Source organism: Salmo trutta, chromosome 14 (genome assembly GCF_901001165.1).
Source record: "Salmo trutta chromosome 14, fSalTru1.1, whole genome shotgun sequence".
Taxonomy (NCBI): domain Eukaryota; kingdom Metazoa; phylum Chordata; class Actinopteri; order Salmoniformes; family Salmonidae; genus Salmo; species Salmo trutta.
Window position 1 is genome coordinate 33,370,580 of NC_042970.1, and position 19,211 is coordinate 33,389,790.

Sequence of the window (19,211 nt, forward strand, 5' to 3'; positions counted from 1 at the left end):
CAACATCAGCACAATAACTGTTTGTCGGGAGCTTCATGAAATTAGGTTCCATGGCCGAGCAGCTGCACACAAAAGTATAAAATCACCACGCATAATGCCAAGTGTCGGCTGGAGTGGTGTAAAGCTCACCACATTTAAACTCTGGGGCAGTGGAAACCCGTTCTCTGGAGTGACGATTCACTCTTCATTATCTGGCAGTCCGACGGACAAATCTGGGTTTGGCGGATGCCAGGAGAACTCTACCTGCTCCAATGCATAGTGCCAACTGTAAAGATTGGTGGAAGAGGAATAATGATCTAGGGCTGTTTTTCATGGTTCGGGCTAGGCCCATTAGTTAAAGTGAAGAGAAATATTCGCAACAGCATACAATGACATTCTAGACGATTCTGTGCTTCCAAATTTGTGGCAACAGTTTGTTTCAGCATGACAATGCCCCCATGCACAAAGCGAGGTTCATACAGAAATGATTTTTTTGAGATCGGTGTGGAAGAACTTGACTGGCCAGCACAGAGCCCTGACCTCAACTCCATCAAACACCTTTGGGATGAATTGAAACGCCGACTGTGAGCCAGGCCTAATCGCCCAACATCAGTGCCGAACCTCACTAATGGCTCATGGCTGAATGGAAGCAAGTCCCCACAGCAATGTTTCAACATCTAGTGGAATGCCATCCCAGAAGAGTGGAGGCTGTTATAGCAGCAAAGGGGGGGACCAACTCCATATTAACGCCCATGATTTATAAACAACATTTTCTTTTGGTCATGTAGTGTACGTTGTTTTGTCTGACTTGTGGAATAACAGTTTGTTTTGGTTTTATTACACCAACAGCTCTAACCTGATTTGAATGAAATTATCTGTTGTGTTCTATGAAAAACATGTCCATTAGTATGTGAAAATGACCTAAACAATGTGTAGGAAAACACAAGAGCAAGTAAATCAGGTGATCTTTATTTTTATTTAAATTAAATCATTATATAAGACTTTCAAAGCATTTTAATATTGACCAAAAAACTAACCTTTTCCCAATTAGATTTTGTCTTTCCTCAATCACTATTTATCATTAAGATGGTGTGAGAAAAATGGAAGAAAAATGTAGGCATACAGTCGGTCAAACAGTACTGATAAAAGCATATCTATGAATCGGCTGTAAACTTAAGTGAAGGCACAAACATACTGCAAAAGACATGGAATTGGTATTATAAAAAATAATGTTAGGTACATACATACTTTAAATCAGTTAAAATTTTTGCCATTCCTCCCCTGGTTGTGAAGGTTTTTTTGTTTTACTTTTTAATATTTTTATTTTGATTTTGTAAAAGGAATGTTAAGATATTCTGTGCAGATTACAGAGCTAATATATTTGCCATCTCGAGACATGCAGGAAAAATATGCGGTTTGGCTATGAATGAGGAACATATGTAAACGTGATAAAAAAAGCACTTCCTTTTTCCATTCATAATCTTTATCCATGCATGTTCTTTTACAAAATAAGCTTTATGCAATTAAAAGTTTAATAGAATTTGCACTGCACATCAGATTTTCTAAAGGAAAATGAACGCATTTATATAAAAACCTTTTCCAATGCCTCTAATAATTGAAAATAAACTAAGAAAAAAAACCAATAACAAATGCTTGATTTGTGGTCTTAGGCCAAAGAGTTAATACGAGCAACTGGATCAGCAATTGTTGAAATTCTGCAATGCTCTCCGAGTTCTCAGTCTCTTAGGTGCCTTTAAAAAAAGCAGAGCAAAGCAGAAATCGTGGTTGGCCAGTGCATTCCTTCACGACGTTTTTCTTCCAAACTTCCTTATAGTCAGAGCTGTTCAAGTAATCGGAGGGAACACAGAGAGAGGGAGAGGTTAATGCATCCAAAGTTAACCTTGAAGTTTTATTCAAAACACATTAACTAGCTGATTTCTGTGCATTTATGAACAGATCCCAGTGTGTGCTCTATTGTACATATGTAAAAGCTGACCTTGATTATTCCTCAGGCTCTAGAAGAGACCACAGTCCTTCAGGTTGTTCTTGATGATAACGTCGGTGACGGCGTCAAAGACAAACTGAACGTTCTTGGTGTCGGTGGCTTGGGTGAAGTGGCTGTAGATCTCCTTGGTGTCCTTCTTCTTGTTCAGGTCCTCAAACTTGGTCTGGATGTAGGCCTGCGCCTCCTCAAATTTGTTGGGACCTGGGCATAGGAGAGGAGGTTAAGAGGATTGTTGTGCCCATAGAATTAGAATGGTTATGCTACTGAGTCTGTAGGCGTCAGGAGAAAACTAGTATCAGGTGGAGAAGGTGATCTTCTCTACTGATGGGATTCATGGGGTTGTTGAGCTACACATCTTGCCACTAGACTCATTTTACTGGTTAAAAACGACACCTCCAAGCCTGACATGAGAATTTCAGCGTAAAGCACTGCCAACTACAAGATAACATGGAACATTCAGGGGATTCCAAGTTGTGTTGTGGTCTTCTTACCAGAGTACTCTGGGAAGCAGATGGTCAGGGGGCTGTGGGTGATCTTCTCCTCAAACAGATCCTTCTTGTTGAGGAACAGGATGATGGAGGTCTCTGTGAACCACTTGTTGTTGCAGATGGAGTCAAACAGCTTCATGCTCTCGTGCATACGGTTCTAAAAGGGAGAAGGAGAGAATGAAAACAGAACGTTATTTCATTCCAGTTGATCAAGACAACTCAAAATTAATGTGAGGTCATTTCCTTTAGAAATAAAACTGCATTAAAAAGGGATAAGAGAGATCCAGTCAGTGGTACTTAAAGCAGTCTCCTGCCTCCTCACCATCTCCTCATCCTCAGCCAGCACCAGATCGTAGGCACTCATGGCCACACAGAAGATGATGGCTGTGACTCCCTCAAAGCAGTGGATCCACTTCTTCCTCTCGGAACGCTGACCACCCACATCAAACATTCTGTAGGGACACAAGCAGCCAGTGAGGGACACCCTTTTACTGCTGTTTACTAGTGGTACTGTACTGTATGCCCAGCCCAAACTCCCAGAACAACCTCTAGTCTAACCCTGTATCTCCTTTGATGTGTGCAGATTGTGAAGAAGTGGATAGGTGTAAACAATATGGTGCTGGTTCACAGATTCATGGGCTTAGGGGATTTCCCCAATGTGTTTTTACACCTATCCACTCTATTGGGTCTGGAAACAGAGGGTTTCTAAAGGGCCATTCATGTCCTCTGTATTGGGATCCATAATTACACCAATGAGAGGGAAGCACCATGATGATGTGACATTCCTGGAGGAGCCCCCACATTCCATTAAACCAGGCTTGGCCCAGAGAAGGGAGGCCTGAGGGTCTCTCTGTACTCATAGCACCTTTTGTACAGTGCCGTTTCCGTGGTTACAGGGCAGAGGCGCTGAGGGAGCGGATCTGGGTTTGTTTGTTTGTTGCCACGATGGATCTCCGCATGACTTCTTCATGAGGACATAGCAAACTGACCGGGCCCATGGGCGAAATGAGAAGACGCCCGCTGTGGAAGTGCCCGTTTAATCATCACCACAAGGGAGGTTGCGTTTGAAAACAGAGAATAGGAGGAAATGCAGAGACAGTGGCATGGAAGTCTTGTTTGGCAGATACCAGACAGACTGTCAGATCATTTTTTTGTACCGTCAGCCCTGCTAGAAATTCTTCTGATATTTGGGTGAATTTCATATGTAATGGAATGCTGCTATGCTATGTGTTAGTAGGCTGTGTAAGCCTGCCAACACATAGGGCTGTAATGTTCAGGGCTGTAATGAGTGGTGCTCACCTCCACAGGGCTCTTATCAGCTCTAATATCACTCAGTGTAGCCTGATTCCATCAGCCCAGCTAAACACTAGCTAACACTGCTGCAGGGCATGCTATTTGTGTGGGGTTGTTGGTGGTGTACAAATAGATGTCTATGTATGTAGACTATTCCCACATTCGAATGAACATGGATTTCGGAAGCCACTGAACACATAAACCAGCCTGCAAACAGCCAGTCCATCGGTTTTTCACACAACGTCCCCACCATACACACAAACTGACACACACAGAGAACCAGACCAGATCGGTCAGCTGGAAATGGCCTTTTCAAAGTAACAACCAGACAAGATGGTGCCTTGGAGTGAAGAACAAAGACAGAGGAAAGAAACAGAGGTTCCTTTGCGTTTGGGTAGCGGTGCGGGCAGTGGTTTCAAAATTAACCAGAAGCTAACTTATGAGGCAGGATCAGGTTACCCATCTCACATTCACTATCAACAAACGGAAACTAAAATCACTGCTTTCTGCTAGAACAATACATATCAGAATATGAAGGAGGAACCTTTGATTCACAATAGGGAACTGGTGCACTCACACACAAGCGCACACACACCAGGGAAATCAGTGGTCCACTCACTTAAAGTGTAGGTCTTTGAAGGTGAAGTGTGTCTCCACAATGCCAGTGGTCTTCACTCTGGTCCGCAGCACGTCCTGCTGTGTGGGGATGTAGTCTGCTTTGGCTATCCTCTCCAGGTCATTCAGGTAGCTGACAGGGACAACACACACACGGGTCAGAATACAGACACGGCTGTCAGATTAAAAACTAGGTGGACTTTCCCCAAGTCTAGGGTCACAGGATTTCAGGCATCTAACTACACCACTGGTTTGACCACATTATTAAATGGCACTGGTGCAATCTGTTTATTTAACCCCCATCAATATAAAACTCATCACTTAACAAGTACACACAAAGTAGATAAAGACCCATCATCATAAGTCTGAAGTGCCCTCTCAATGTTAGATACAATCCGCATCAGAACTAAAATCTGCCAGGAGACTCCGACAGACTGACTCTTAACCCATTTACACACATACAGATGACAGTGGTATTAGATCATTGGGAAACCATCTGATCCGGCTGTTGAGAGGGAAAACTATTGTGTCAGACCACTGTCCAGCCTGGTCTCAGACCATTTTGGTATTTTATTACGATCCCCATTAGCTGTTGCAAAAGTAGCAGCTACTTTCCTGGGGTCCACACAACACATGAAACATAATACAGAACATCAAGACAAGAACAGCTACGGACAAACAAGAACAGAACTACGTACATTTTTTAAAAAGGCCTACAGACAAAAACTATCTAGGTCAAATAAGGGAGAGGCGTTGCGCCACGAGCGTTGCGTTCTGTTTTTTGAAACCAGACTTGCTTTTTATTTGAGCAATATGACATGGAAGGAAGTTCCATTCAATAAGGGCTCTATATAATACTGTATTCTTGCTTTAATTTGTTCTGGATTTGGTGACTGAATAGACCCCTGGTGGCATGTCTGGTGGGATAAGTCTATGTCAGAGCTGTGTGTAAGTTGACTACTGAATGCAAACAATTTGGGATTTAACACATTTTAAGAAAGAAGAAGTGATGCAGTCAGTCTCTCCTCAACTCTTAGCCAAGAGAGACTGGCATGCATAGTATTTATATCAGCCCTCTGATTACAATTAAGAGCAAAAATTGCCGTTCTGTTCTGGGCCAGCTGCAGCTTAACTAGGTATTTCCTTGCAGCACTGGACCACACAACTGGACAATAATCAAGATTAGACAAAACTAGAGCCAGCAGAACTTGCTTTTTGGAGTGTGGTGTCAAAAAAGCAGAGAAACTCTTTATTACAGCCAGACCTCTCTCCATAGCTATCGTGATGTATTTATCATTGTAAAAAAAAAAAATCGAAATGCATTTGTAGGTAACTAGCTACCACTGGAGGGTGAAAGGATAGCAGCGCCAACTGTCAAAGAAGGGAAAGTAGGCTATTCTGGATAGTATAGTTCCAGTCCCTAGAAGTGAGGACAGAGATAATAGTAACATAATATTCAGTGCTGTCTAATTTAAGCAGTGAAGTCTTTCTTGTGATGTTTTCTGTCCTCAGATATAGAGAGCTGCTAAAGCCTGTCTGCAAATTAAGAGGTCCCAATGAAGAGCAGTGGTTCTCAGACCTGGTCCTGGGGACTCAAAGGGGTGCACATTTTTGTTTTATCCTTAGCACTATTGTACACAGCTGATTCAAATGACCAAATCTTCATCAAGCTTCAAGTGGTATTTATGTATTCATGTGATGCTATCCTTGTTATGATCCTGCTGTTGTACATGCACGTGTGTGCACATGTATCTAAATGTTACCATGATTTGTTATAAGAGATATCCTTTAGTAATCCACAATGACCCGATGAAGTAAAAGTCTAACAATTACATCTTCCATATTCCAACAGATACCTTACAACTGGGGATTCCTATAAAACGATTGCTTACAGCTACAGTGCAGAGCAATGCACGGTTGGGTGACCAGGGCCATCTGGGACTGCCTCATGGGGGAATTCAGGCGTGTGAAGGCTACTTGTGTCCTGCACAACTTCATGAGGATGGACACGAGGACCAGGAGGGGATCTGCAGCTCGCCGCCGTGTGCCAGAGGAGAGGTCTGCTCTCTGCAGATTGTTTCAAGGATGGGGGCCAACAACGCAGCAAGGGAGGCAATCCGTGTGCGGGAGATCTTCACCTCCTACTTCTTTGAAGAGGGTGCTGTTCCCTGGCAACACCATAGACTACACTATGCACAACCAAAGGCTCTTTTAAGAGCCATCCACATTGCTATAAGAGTATTCCTCCATTTACTTAGCTATGTCAACTGCAGTTATTCAATTCCCAGTTTCTCTCCCTTGGATTTTTACTTCTCGGGTAAGGGCTTTGTTTAGGTAAAGGTGATGATGTCTGTACAAAAACAAAGTGTCACCCATATATATTTTTTGGGGAACAATTAGACACCCTATAACCCACACATACACACTTGTTTATCAAATTGGACTGATGATTGTGTTGTGCAGTAAGCAGGTGTGTAACTGCTTCCTTCCACCTTCAAAGAATAGGCAAGAGGACCAACCATAGAGAATAGTAAGACACTTCATTATTTATATAACTATCCTATATTGCTTGTCCTTGTGTGTCTGTGCATGTTTTTAAGTATAAATAACTCTGCAGCCACTTAGTGTGGACACCAGGACACACATAGATTCCTGTTGAACACCATCTTTTTAATGACCTTTTCTCAATATCAGTCTCTCTCCTTCACTTCACAGCCTTCTCCCCCCTTCTCCCAAAATCCTCTCGGTTATATCAGCTGTGTCGTAAACCCCTCCCGCATCTGAACTGTCTACATAGAGGGCACAGCATGATCAGAGGTGAGACTTGGTCGGGTCAACAGGAAGTATTATTAAAGATATGCTTTACATTGAAGTACAGATAGAGATGTAGTAGTCCCAGAGTTAATGATCCAAGGTCAGTTTTGCATTACACCACCTGATGGTTATGACGACAACGTTATAATAAAAAACAAACCAACGCTTAATCATGCTCTCATTCCCTCTCTCTCTCGTCTGCAGGTATGTTTTGATGTGAAAGAGGATGCCAACCTCCAGTCCCGTCATCGCCACCTCACCCGCTCATAACCTTCGGGCCAACTGGGGCCCCAAAGCTGGTTAGGAGACACCGCTAGAGACACGATGTCATTGTGATGACCTGAGAGTAGCACTGTAATTCATTAAATCAAATGCAGACTTCCCTGCTACTCTGTTCTTACCTCTTTCCCTTTGTCTTTTACACACACACACACACACACACACACACACACACACACACACACACACACACACACACACACCTCTCCCCAAATTGAACTTGTATTTATAATGCAGGTACTATGTATTTATAACACTTGGATAATGAACATTCAATAACGCATTTCACATTCTCCACTTGATTTGGATCACATTCTCTACCGATTGAAATTAAGTCTCATTTGATGAAATACAACACCTATCCTGTGTCCTCAGATCAGTGCTGATGAAGGAAATTAGATATTGAGATGAACCTGTTTGAGTATTTACATAATGTATAGGAAGTGTAGTGTACTGTTTTTTTCAAATTATGTTTCTGTATACAGTGCATTCGGAAAGTATTCAGACCGCTTGATCAAAAGGCGCCTAAAGGACTGACCATTTATTTATTTTACCTTTATGTAACTAGGCAGGTCAGTGAAGAACAAATTCTTATTTTCAATGACAGCCTAGGAACAGTGGGTTAACTGCCTTGTTCAAGGGCAGAATGACAGATTTTTACCTTGTCAGCTCGGGGATTCGATCTTGCAACCTTTCGGTTACCAGTCCAACGCTCTAACCACTAGGCTACCTGCCGCCCCATGAGAAATAAGATTCTCTGGTCTGACAAAACCAGGTTTGAACTATTTGGCCTGAATGCCAAGAGTCACGTCTGGAGGAAACCTGGCACCATCCCTACGGTGGAGCATGTGGGGATATTTTTTCACTGGCAGGGACTGGGAACCTAGTCAGGATCGAGGAAAAGGTGAACGGAGCAAAGTAGAAAGATCCTTGATGAAAACCTGTTCCAGAGCGCTCAGGACCTGACTGGGGCGAAGGTTCACCTTCCAACAGGACAACGACCCTAAGCACACAGCCAAGACAACGCAGGAGTGGCTTCGGGACAAGTCTCTGAACAACCTTGAGTGGCCCAGCCAGAGCCCGGACTTGAACCTGATCTAACATCTGTGGAGAAACCTGAAAATAGCTGTGTGGCAACTCTCCCCATCCAACCTGACAGCGCTTGAGAGGATCTGCAGAGAAGAATGGGAGAAACTCCCCAAATATAGATGTGCCAAGCTTGTAGCATCATACCCAAGAAGACTCAAGGCTGTAATCGCTGCCAAAGGTGCTTCAAAGTGTCTGAATAATTATATAAATTTGATATTTCTGTTTTCTAAAAACCTGTTTTTGCTTTGTCATTATGGGGTATAGTGTATAGATTGATGAGGGGAAAAAAAACTTTAAATCAATTTTAGGATAAGGCTGTAACGTCGTGGAAAAAGTTAAGGGGTGTGAATACTTTAAAGTACTGTATAAATGACTTGCATCCTTGCTACAATAAAGTTATATTATATTCTACTCAATCCATAGGCTTCATTGATGCCATTCAGACTGTTTTGAAGTCAATACAACCGGCTATGATAGCTGGAGGTTCTGAACTAATATTGATACCAAAATGTTTTAGGGTCCATACACAGATCGGCTACATAGCTAGCTACACATCCATAGGCATACAGTTATTTTTATCCTTCACTATGCAATAAGCAAGAAAATAGTTAGCTCACTACCCTACTTCAGCTGCATTGCATGGCAAATATTAGCAAGTCTAGCTTACAAAATTGTACATTCAATTTGCAGTAAATGCTTTAGGTAGCTAGATTCTTTACATCCACCGTTACTCAAGATGACAGCCTGGTTTGCTAGTTCTCAGAAGTACCTAAAACAAACACAAATTACAATTTCATCCTCATGTCACAACACCCATAAAGCTAGCTAGCTGACTAATGTTAGCTAGCTTATTAAATAGTGATTTTTGTAAATTAACTTCATGACAAAAAATATGCATAATCGTCTGTCTCTACATTAACTAACATTCCTCTCAACTGTACATTTTTCGCATGATTCGTTCTGACGTTATAATTACTTACATTTACTTCCATCCTAGTATTTTTGTCAGCCATCTTTTCTGAAGGTCTCCAGCGTTGGGTCACATAGCGTCAAACTCTTAATAGGAACCACTCGATATGATTGGTCATCGCCCAGCGGTCGCCGCAGGTGATTTGCATGAAGTTGGGAAATGTTTAACTTTCTCACCACCTCCCACGCCACGTTCGTGCCGCCCAACGGCCCACCGCCCACTCTGCTTCTCACCGTTTTCCTTCCATTGAAAATGAAAGGTAAGCGGTGTTTCAGTAATGTACACGGGCCATAAAAGTACAAGGTTGTCAAAATATAAATAGTAAAGTACATATACCCCAAAAAACGACTTAAGTAAAAATGCTTTAATGTACTACTTAAGTACTTTACACAACTGTTCGCATTCGCTGCCTGTAATCCTGCCTACGCCAAGTCTGTGCATATATTAAAGTGTTCTCCACACACACACTCCTTCCTTCATCACAAACCACTGTCTCTGATTAGAGTTCTCCAAACCGCATGTCCCACAGAGAAAGGCCTCCTCAGTTGTCTGCGATTCACATATTGAAACATTACTTGATTTGAGATTTTGATGACTAGTATCCAGAGCTTAATTGAATCCTGTGGGCTTACAAACCCTCCACCTCCACTCACTGGTTAAACATGTGTGGTTATCAGCTATATACTTAGATTCATTTGCTCTGGGATTTGACCTTTGGAGAGCAGGTGAGTTACAGTAGTGGAGATGTAGAGCTGATTCTAGCCTGCTGAGAGGTGTAGCTGAGAGCTGATAGAGCACTGGGAGAGGCCCTGAGATAGATGCCAGTCTGGAGGCTGATATTGTTGGAGCACACAATAAGGATCTCTAAGTACAGCAGTCACAGTGCTCTGGAGAGCCCTGATGAAATAACATAAATCCTCGTCACTGCCACCACCTCCCCAAAATCTCTGGGGCCATCGCAACAAAACGCTTACCAGAAAGCCAGAGCTTTAATAAGAGCAGGGCTAGAGAGAATTTTAAAAAAAATGTATTCGACTTCGTAATACAAAAGTGGGTGAGATCAATATCGCTCCTGCTCCTCGTTCAATATTTAGTTGGCTGCCAGGCAATCATTTTGTGAAACACCATCCTGTCATGCCTTTTAGAGCCCATTTCCTTGGCGCTACGCAATCTCACCAACAGGCCTTGTGTCTAATGGACTGCCTTGAGAACAAATACAGCACTCTCTGCAGCAGGTGGGAATACATGAACAAGTGGTATTCCAGGCACATGGACGGTGAGTGTAACAAGAATAGTGGATGTATTGTGTTCTCTACATTTCCATATAGACAGAACGAAGGGCCCTGTGTGCCCTGGTGATAAGGGCCTCTCACCTACACCACACGGCAGCAGCACTGAGGAGAGAGCCTTGCAGCATTACTGTGCGTTTTTTCATCAGACTATCACCGTAGCACTACATTACACAGACGGAGCATGACCTTGACGCAGGGTCGTTCCACCTCAAACAGCACAAGAAAGAGGATTGACACCCACCATCTCAGATGGTTCTGAAATCATTCCTATAGTTAGTAAGAGATATGATTAGCATTCCTGATTAGCATTCCTTGTGGCGGGCCGGGCGCCTGCCACAAGCTGACTTCGATCATCAGTTGAACAGTGTTTCCTCCAACACATTGGTGCAGCTGGCGGTTGTTAAGAAGAGCGGTTAGGCGGGTCATGTTTCGGGAAGACGCATGACCCGACCTACGCCTTTCCCGAGCCCGTTGGGGAGTTGCAGCGATGAGACAAGACCGTAATCGGGTCGCAAAATATTTTTTTAAGGGAATAAATCACAGACAAAGGATCCATTTCCTGGACACAGATTAAGTGTAAAAGAACGACAAACTGATTTGCTTTCATGGAGGACTGGCTTGAATTGTGAGGATGACAACACAATTTATTTTCATCATAACCCAAACCTATTGGCTTTCTACCCAAAGTTGCAAAGAAAATGTTGGTGATCTATTCAATAAAAACAAGAGACCAGCAAAATGAATAAAAAAGAGTGTCAGCGGCATCTAGCGGTCAGAACCTGGTATTTTCACACTACTTCATGGTTAATAATGCAAACAACTTCAATGACCTAATTTCTCTGAACAGGGGAAAAAACCGTCTCCAGATTCACAGGGAATACATTACATAGTATGGAGAAGCAATACACCAAGCCGCAGCCTCATACTACTTAAAGAACTGTTACTGTATACTGGTTGTTGGGGTGGGATTGTCATGGGGTGTGGAGGTCTATTGGGTGGCTTTGATATTTTTGGGAGATTCCTCATATCTTACTCAATGGTGTTAGCAGTTGATGTTACTCTTCAATAACAGACCCCAAAGCAAAGCAGGGAGAGAAAAATAGGTTTATTCAAAGAGGACAAATCATAGACGTTATACTGAGAGGTAGATGTTCATTCTCCCCTGTCCTCAGTGATTCTCTCCTCTGATTCTATCCACAGTGATGTAGTTCTATAACCCAGCCCTAGCCAGGGTACTGTGCAGGGGACTAGACAAGTGGTAAAAAAAAATGATCACATTACAGTTAAGGTACATACCGTTCTCTGTAAACTGCTCTCTAAACAAGCATGAGTCATCAGTTTCTAAACATGTTGGTTCTTTCTTTACTTCCATCATCAAAGTGGATTGATCCAATCTATTATCTCAGGAACTGGTCCTCTCTTCAGAAATTGATTCGAGGGAAATTAGGCATGGGAAAATTCCTGGAAGTTCAGAGCTGTGCTAACCCCCATTTGAAAAGCAATTGGTTTCTCAACGAAGCGACAACACGTTGCGCACGCTGCCTTGATCTTTTAATCCCCTTATGTGATATCGATGGGAGACCGAGGGAGGGATGGAAGGGGGGAGTTAGGGGGGAGTTAGAGGGTCACTGTTCTGTGAAGCCATCAGTATCAGAACCTGCAGATTTACTGTGGTGCTTCTCCAAAACTCTTTGCCCTCAGATTCAGAAGGTAAATCCAGTAATACCACAGTTCAGCCTATTTAAACACACATCAAAAAGGTGTGCAATCAAGGATAGAAAGAGACCCAGCAGTGACAGGGAGATGAGGCCAATGACAAAGTAGACTATGAGCCTGGCACAGGTACGTAGCCAAGTGAGCCGAGTGGTGGTGGTCGTTACTCACTAGGCAGCAGAGTCGTTGAGCTGGTACTCGCGGGCGCGGGTGAAGCAGCCCTGCACCCCTCCGTCGGCCCACAGCCGGTGCATGGCATTGGACAGGTCATCTGGCAGGATGCCCTGCTCCTCAGCAGCCCCCGACAGGGCAAACAGCTGGCGGGCATCGTCCTGGAGGGGGGGAGAGAGACACAGGGTTAGAAATGAGTCAGACCCAATGGAACAGACTCTCTGACATCTTATCTAATCAACGATAATAAACATGGCAGTGGTAACGCAGACAGTTGATCTTCTGTTAACTTTAAGATGCTTTGGGGAACCGGGCCCAGGTCTTACAAGGTCAATAAGACTGAAGGAGACAAATCAGACAGTCTGAACTACAAACTGAAGAACCATTAAACACAGTAATCATCAAATTTCACTGGAGAGAGTGTCCTCTCTGACTTATAGCTCTCTGTGCACACACACACACAGACGTGTTCTAACCAGCCATACAGAGTAGCCACAGGGCTGATTTACACACACAATGGGGTGGAGGGCTTTCCCCTAGCATTGGCCTACGCTGACGCACGCACAAACACACGTAAAAACACGCTCGCTCACACACACACACACACAGAGAGCATGAAAAGGGCTGATTACACAGCTCCCACATCAGTTTAGCGCACCGCCCACACACCCCTCTTGACCCTCCCTCTGTGCCTCGATGCTTTCCAGGGAATACTCCGGCCTCCTGAAGCCGTTTGACTGGGAAGAGGTGCGTGCGCCTGAGCTCCATACAGCTGGTTAACCTGTCTGCCCAGTCTGACCCAGTCCAGCCCTCCGCCAGCCACAGGACTGGTTAATAAGTGAAGGGAGTGATCAGAAGAGGAATCCAAACAACTCCTCACACCAGGTGATCTCTAGGCCTCTCTACAGTGGGCCACAGGAAATGGAGTGTGACCTTGAGTGAGTGTATTGTAATTTAAGTAGGTGATAGAGGAGTTTTATGGGGACTGAAGGACGATGTACAATAGTGTGTCAAAAGTATGACATTTGATCCCACTTCCTCCCTTCGAGGGCCCTTAAGGTGTGCACAGTGAGAGAAAAAAATAAAAGTGTTTTTTTTCTGCTTATTCCCTCTGGATTACATGATTCCTCCAGCAGGGATTTCTGTAAAACCTGGGGACTTGGGGAAAGTTACTGTAATTTCGGGAACACTAAGTGGGTAAAATCAAAACTAAGGCAGATATGGGTTGTTACGTTAAGTCAACGGCTTTTAACAGGCAATCTAAAGAACATGTAGTAAACCAAACTATCAGGCCGAGAGAGTAAGACACCATTACATTTTAAATAGCACTCCCTCTTACAGATTCCCCTGAAGAGCTGCTTTGTCGAGGAAGTTAGCATGGCAGAGTTAGCCGCTGCAGCAGTGAATACAGCTGATATAAAAGTACACTGCAGTGGGGGACTAGCGAGAGAGCCCTGTCCCCTCCAGCACTACACACTCACAGGGAGCAGGAATAGATGAGCAAGCTGTAGTGTGTGTGTGTGTGTGTGTGTGTGTGTATACAGATGGGTCTGAGACAGGAAATAAACCTACAGCCCATTCCTACTCCATTTCAGTGTGGTGCTGCACATTGGTAGTGAATAAGATGTGTTACCCCATACAATGTAAAGCGCTTTATCAACCACTATCTTCAAAGACAGAGCAACTATTCACCTAAATGAGAGGAGAAAAAAAGGTATGGCAAAAGAGTCTAACACTTACTATGATAAATCCAAATCTAATCCTTCACAAAGCAATCTTAAGCAACGTCCCTCAGTCCAGACACTGGAAGAGTTTTAGCTACGAGAGGGAGCACTTCCTCTACAAGCTTCATACATCTAAATACATGGCTCTGCTTGGAGAACAGCGTAATCCACAAAGCTCATTGTACAAGAATATTTACACCATCATTCTGAACTCATTATGTTGATCAGGTTCAGTCATATGGCGAGAGAGGTGTGTGTTATGTAAACGAGGGCCTGAGGGGACAGTCTTCCATCAGTGGATGTGACAGTGTACTGGCTCTGATCGCTCTCTCTCGCGCGCGCATCACCGTTTACTGTCCCTAATGACATATTTAGGACTCAACAAACATTGGCAACTCATTATATAAAACGACATAAACAAGATTACTTTAATGTACCACCTACCTCTCCCTCATTCACGTTGAGTGTGGACTTGTAAAACATCCTTCTCTGTTGATCGCATCCCCTCAGGCTGTGTGAAAAATCTGTCTATTTGACTTAAATCTGTGAAACAGGCTATTTGAGGCTCTCTAGGCAGCTGTGGTTATGGGGTTGGAGGAGAGAAATGTATTTAAGATGGTCAATTAATTCAAGACACACTGCCAGACTCGCAGAGATTTGCAGCAGTAATATGTCTTGCAGAGCTCGCTACCTCTAATAAAGCAACACCCTGCTCTCTCCATACCTCATCTCCACTCGCAAGTAGGACTGGCAAGTAGGACTGGCAAGTAGGACTGGCAAGTAGGACTGGCAAGTAGTACCCAATAAGGTCTTTATCTCAACACTTGATTAAATCAAATACTGCCAATTTTAGAGTGGACGAATTGCTCTGCTATTAATACTTCTGATAGTTTGGTAATAAAAAGGGACAGGCAAATCTTTCAGAAGATTCCTATCTGCACAGAGAGGACGTGTAAATCATAATTGGGAGAAACATAGGGGGCATGGCTAAATTGTCTCTTACTAAGAACACATGGGTTATTTTGTATTGCTGTGTCATCTCTCTCAGTAGTGCCCACTGGCCAGACAGGCAGCTCAGCAGTGGTCTCTCTAATCTAATGACACGTACATGGGCAGCAGGACTGAGTAAACATGGAACATCACTTTATGGCACTCACTTAACCTCATACAACGTCCTGGGATGCTATACTACTCAAACCTCTCAACTGTCTAGGGGCTATTGGTACTTAGCACTCCAGGAAGGAGAGATATTTGAGCCAGATGGTTTCACTTCAGACTAGGGCTGGACTAGAGACTAGTACAGGTGCATCAAAGCTGGAACGGAGAGACTGATAAACATCTATCTATATCCAGGCCATCAGACTGATAAACATCTATCTATATCCAGGCCATCAGACTGATAAACATCTATCTATATCCAGGCCATCAGACTGATACACATCTATCTATATCCAGGCCATCAGACTGTTAAACATCTATCTATATCCAGGCCATCAGACTGATAAACATCTATCTCCAGGCCATCAGACTGATAAACATCTATCTATCTCCAGGCCATCAGACTGTTAAACATCTATCTATCTCCAGGCCATCAGACTGATAAACATCTATCTATCTCCAGGCCATCAGACTGTTAAACATCTATCTATCTCCAGGCCATCAGACTGTTAAACATCTATCTATCTCCAGGCCATCAGACTGTTAAACATCTATCTATCTCCAGGCCATCAGACTGTTAAACATCTATCTATCTCCAGGCCATCAGACTGTTAAACATCTATCTATCTCCAGGCCATCAGACTGTTAAACATCTATCTATCTCCAGGCCATCAGACTGTTAAACATCTATCTATCTCCAGGCCATCAGACTGATAAACATCTATCTATCTCCAGGCCATCAGACTGATAAACATCTATCTATCTCCAGGCCATCAGACTGTTAAACATCTATCTATCTCCAGGCCATCAGACTGTTAAACATCTATCTATCTCCAGGCCATCAGACTGTTAAACATCTATCTATCTCCAGGCCATCAGACTGTTAAACATCTATCTATCTCCAGGCCATCAGACTGTTAAACATCTATCTATCTCCAGGCCATCAGACTGTTAAACATCTATCTATCTCCAGGCCATCAGACTGTTAAACATCTATCTATCTCCAGGCCATCAGACTGTTAAACATCTATCTATCTCCAGGCCATCAGACTGTTAAACATCTATCTATCTCCAGGCCATCAGACTGATAAACATCTATCTATCTCCAGGCCATCAGACTGATAAACATCTATCTATCTCCAGGCCATCAGACTGATAAACATCTATCTATCTCCAGGCCATCAGACTGATAAACATCTATCTATCTCCAGGCCATCAGACTGTTAAACATCTATCTATCTCCAGGCCATCAGACTGTTAAACATCTATCTATCTCCAGGCCATCAGACTGTTAAACATCTATCTATCTCCAGGCCATCAGACTGTTAAACATCTATCTATCTCCAGGCCATCAGACTGATAAACCGTCAACACTAGCAGGCCTCCGCCCAGCACCCTGTCCCTGAACTTTAGTCACTGTTACTAGCCGGTTACCCTGCACCTTAGAGACTGCTTTGCCCTATATACACATAGGTCATTGAACACTGGTCCCTTTAATAATGTTTAAAAACTGTTTTACCCACTTTATATGTATATGTTTGTTCTAGTCATGGCTCATCCCATATAACCACTGCTGTGCACACCTTTTCTATTCATATACAGTCCATAGACACAATTATATATACACACACTTACATATATAGCCTATTTTAATTATATATATTTTTTTAACTAGGCAAGTCAGTTAAGAACAAATTCTTATTTACAATGATGGCCTAGGAACAGTGGGTTAATGGCCTTGTTCAGGGGCAGAACGACAGATTTTTACCTTGTCAGCTCGGGGATTCGATCTAGCAACCTTTCGGTCACTTTCCCAATGATCTAACCACTAACCTTCTGCCCCAAAATGGATTAAAAAAGAAAAATCATTCAAATGTTTTTTTCCCCCTCCTCATTAATCTACACACAATACCCCATAATGACAAAGCAAAAACAGGTCTTGGCTGTGTGCTTAGGGTTGTTATCCTGTTGGAAGCAAAACCGAAGCCCCAGTCTGAGGTCCTGAGCGCTCTGGAGCAGGTTTTCATCAAGGATCCTTCTGTACATTGCTCTGTTCATCGATCCTGACTAGTCTCCTAGTCCCTGCTGCTGAAAATCTGCATATATTGTTGTTCAACAGGACAATGACCCAACACACCTCCAGGCTGTGTAAGGGCTATTTGACCAAGAGGGTGAGTGATGGAGTGCTGCTTCAGATGACCCTGCCTCCACAAATCACCTGACCTCAACCCAATTGAGATGGTTTGGGATGAGTTGGACATCAGAGCGAAGGAAAAGCAGCTAACAAGTGCTCAGCATACGTGAGAACTCCTTCAAGACTGCTGGAAAAGCATTCCAGGTGAAGCTGGTGGAGAAAATGCCAAGAGTGTGCAAAGCTGTCATCAAGGCAAAGGGTGGCTACTATTTGGTTACTACATGATTACATATGTCATTTCATAGTTTTGATGACTTCACTATTATTCTACAATGTAGAACATAGTAAAAATAAAGAAGATCCCTTGAACGAGTAGGTATTTTCAAAACTTTGACTGGTACTGTATTTTTCTGGATTATGTGCATATTGTTTTGTTTAAAAAAGTATTACTGCACTGTTGGAGCTAGAAACACAAGCGTTTCTCTGCACCTGCGATAACGCGATAACGCAAATACGTGTAGCGACCAACAAATTGTAATTTGATAAGAGGGACAGAGTGGAGAAGTCGGTGTTCTGAGAAGAGTGGGAGTGGTTCAAGGTCTGGCTGACCTTTGGAGCAGCAGTAGGGTGTATGAAGAGAACAGTGGTAGCTCTGGTGGATGGACTCAGACACTGTGTGTGTGTGTGTGCGTGCGTGCGCGCGTTACCGCTCTAGCTGCGTCTTCGTAGTCGATCTTGAGGTTGGCCATGGCCTTGATGATGGCCATGATGGACTGAATTGTGTTGCTGTAGACCACAGCTCTGTACTGCTTACACTCTTCTTCTGAGTAGCCATCCTCATGGATGATCCTGACAGGCACAGGAAAAAGAGAGCGAGTTGGGTCACTCAAACACACATGCACAGACACACTTTCAAGCGCAGCTCTTAAATATAACAACCCAGGTGCCACTAAAAATCGATATCAAATCAAATGTCAGAGTTAACATCTCTTGGTTGTATTATACAGATTACGGTACTATGCATGCTTAAGTCCAGACAGACATGACTGGTTTGAGGCTTCGGAGGCAGCTCAGGTCTCTGCTGAGAGCCAGGCAGCTGGAGAACACTACAGCTAAAACTAATATTGACTACAGTATGGAGGAAGAACCAAAAAGATGTTGACAGTGAAACAGTGGCCAGGCCAAGACAGGAGCCCCTAGGCTACGCATGAAACAAATATATTTTATGTCTATTCACAACAATGCCCTCTGGGAGAGTGAGGCACAGCGAATGCCAGATGGATGCGGATTGGCTGTGAGGCGTTCTCAATCGAACCTCATAATGCAAGGGAGCCCACTAGGAAGAAGGCCAAAACAAGACTTACAGAATAAGCCCACAGAAGTGTTTCTTCTCAACTTCAATTGAAACAAATACAGTCAATCTTATCTTAGAGCCATGCGGGCTGGGAGGTTGGATGTAGGCCAGGGAGATTTAGTTGTGTAAAGTC

General features: G+C 43.4%; 1 protein-coding gene across 2 annotated transcripts in view; it reads right to left on the bottom strand.

Moving 5' to 3' along the window:
* Positions 1-932: 932 nt before the first annotated feature.
* LOC115207876 (guanine nucleotide-binding protein G(i) subunit alpha-2) overlaps positions 933-19,211 on the bottom strand; it is a 107,063-nt gene continuing 88,784 nt past the window's right edge. For both annotated transcript variants that reach the window (XM_029775407.1, XM_029775408.1), the window contains exons 3-9: positions 18,432-18,573; positions 12,709-12,869; positions 4,385-4,513; positions 2,795-2,924; positions 2,476-2,629; positions 1,976-2,185; positions 933-1,819 (exon numbers count right to left, since the gene is read on the bottom strand). In XM_029775407.1, coding sequence (XP_029631267.1) covers positions 1,995-2,185; positions 2,476-2,629; positions 2,795-2,924; positions 4,385-4,513; positions 12,709-12,869; positions 18,432-18,573 — 907 coding nt within the window. In that variant the 3' untranslated portion in view covers positions 933-1,819; positions 1,976-1,994. The remainder of the gene's footprint in view (positions 1,820-1,975; positions 2,186-2,475; positions 2,630-2,794; positions 2,925-4,384; positions 4,514-12,708; positions 12,870-18,431; positions 18,574-19,211) is intronic.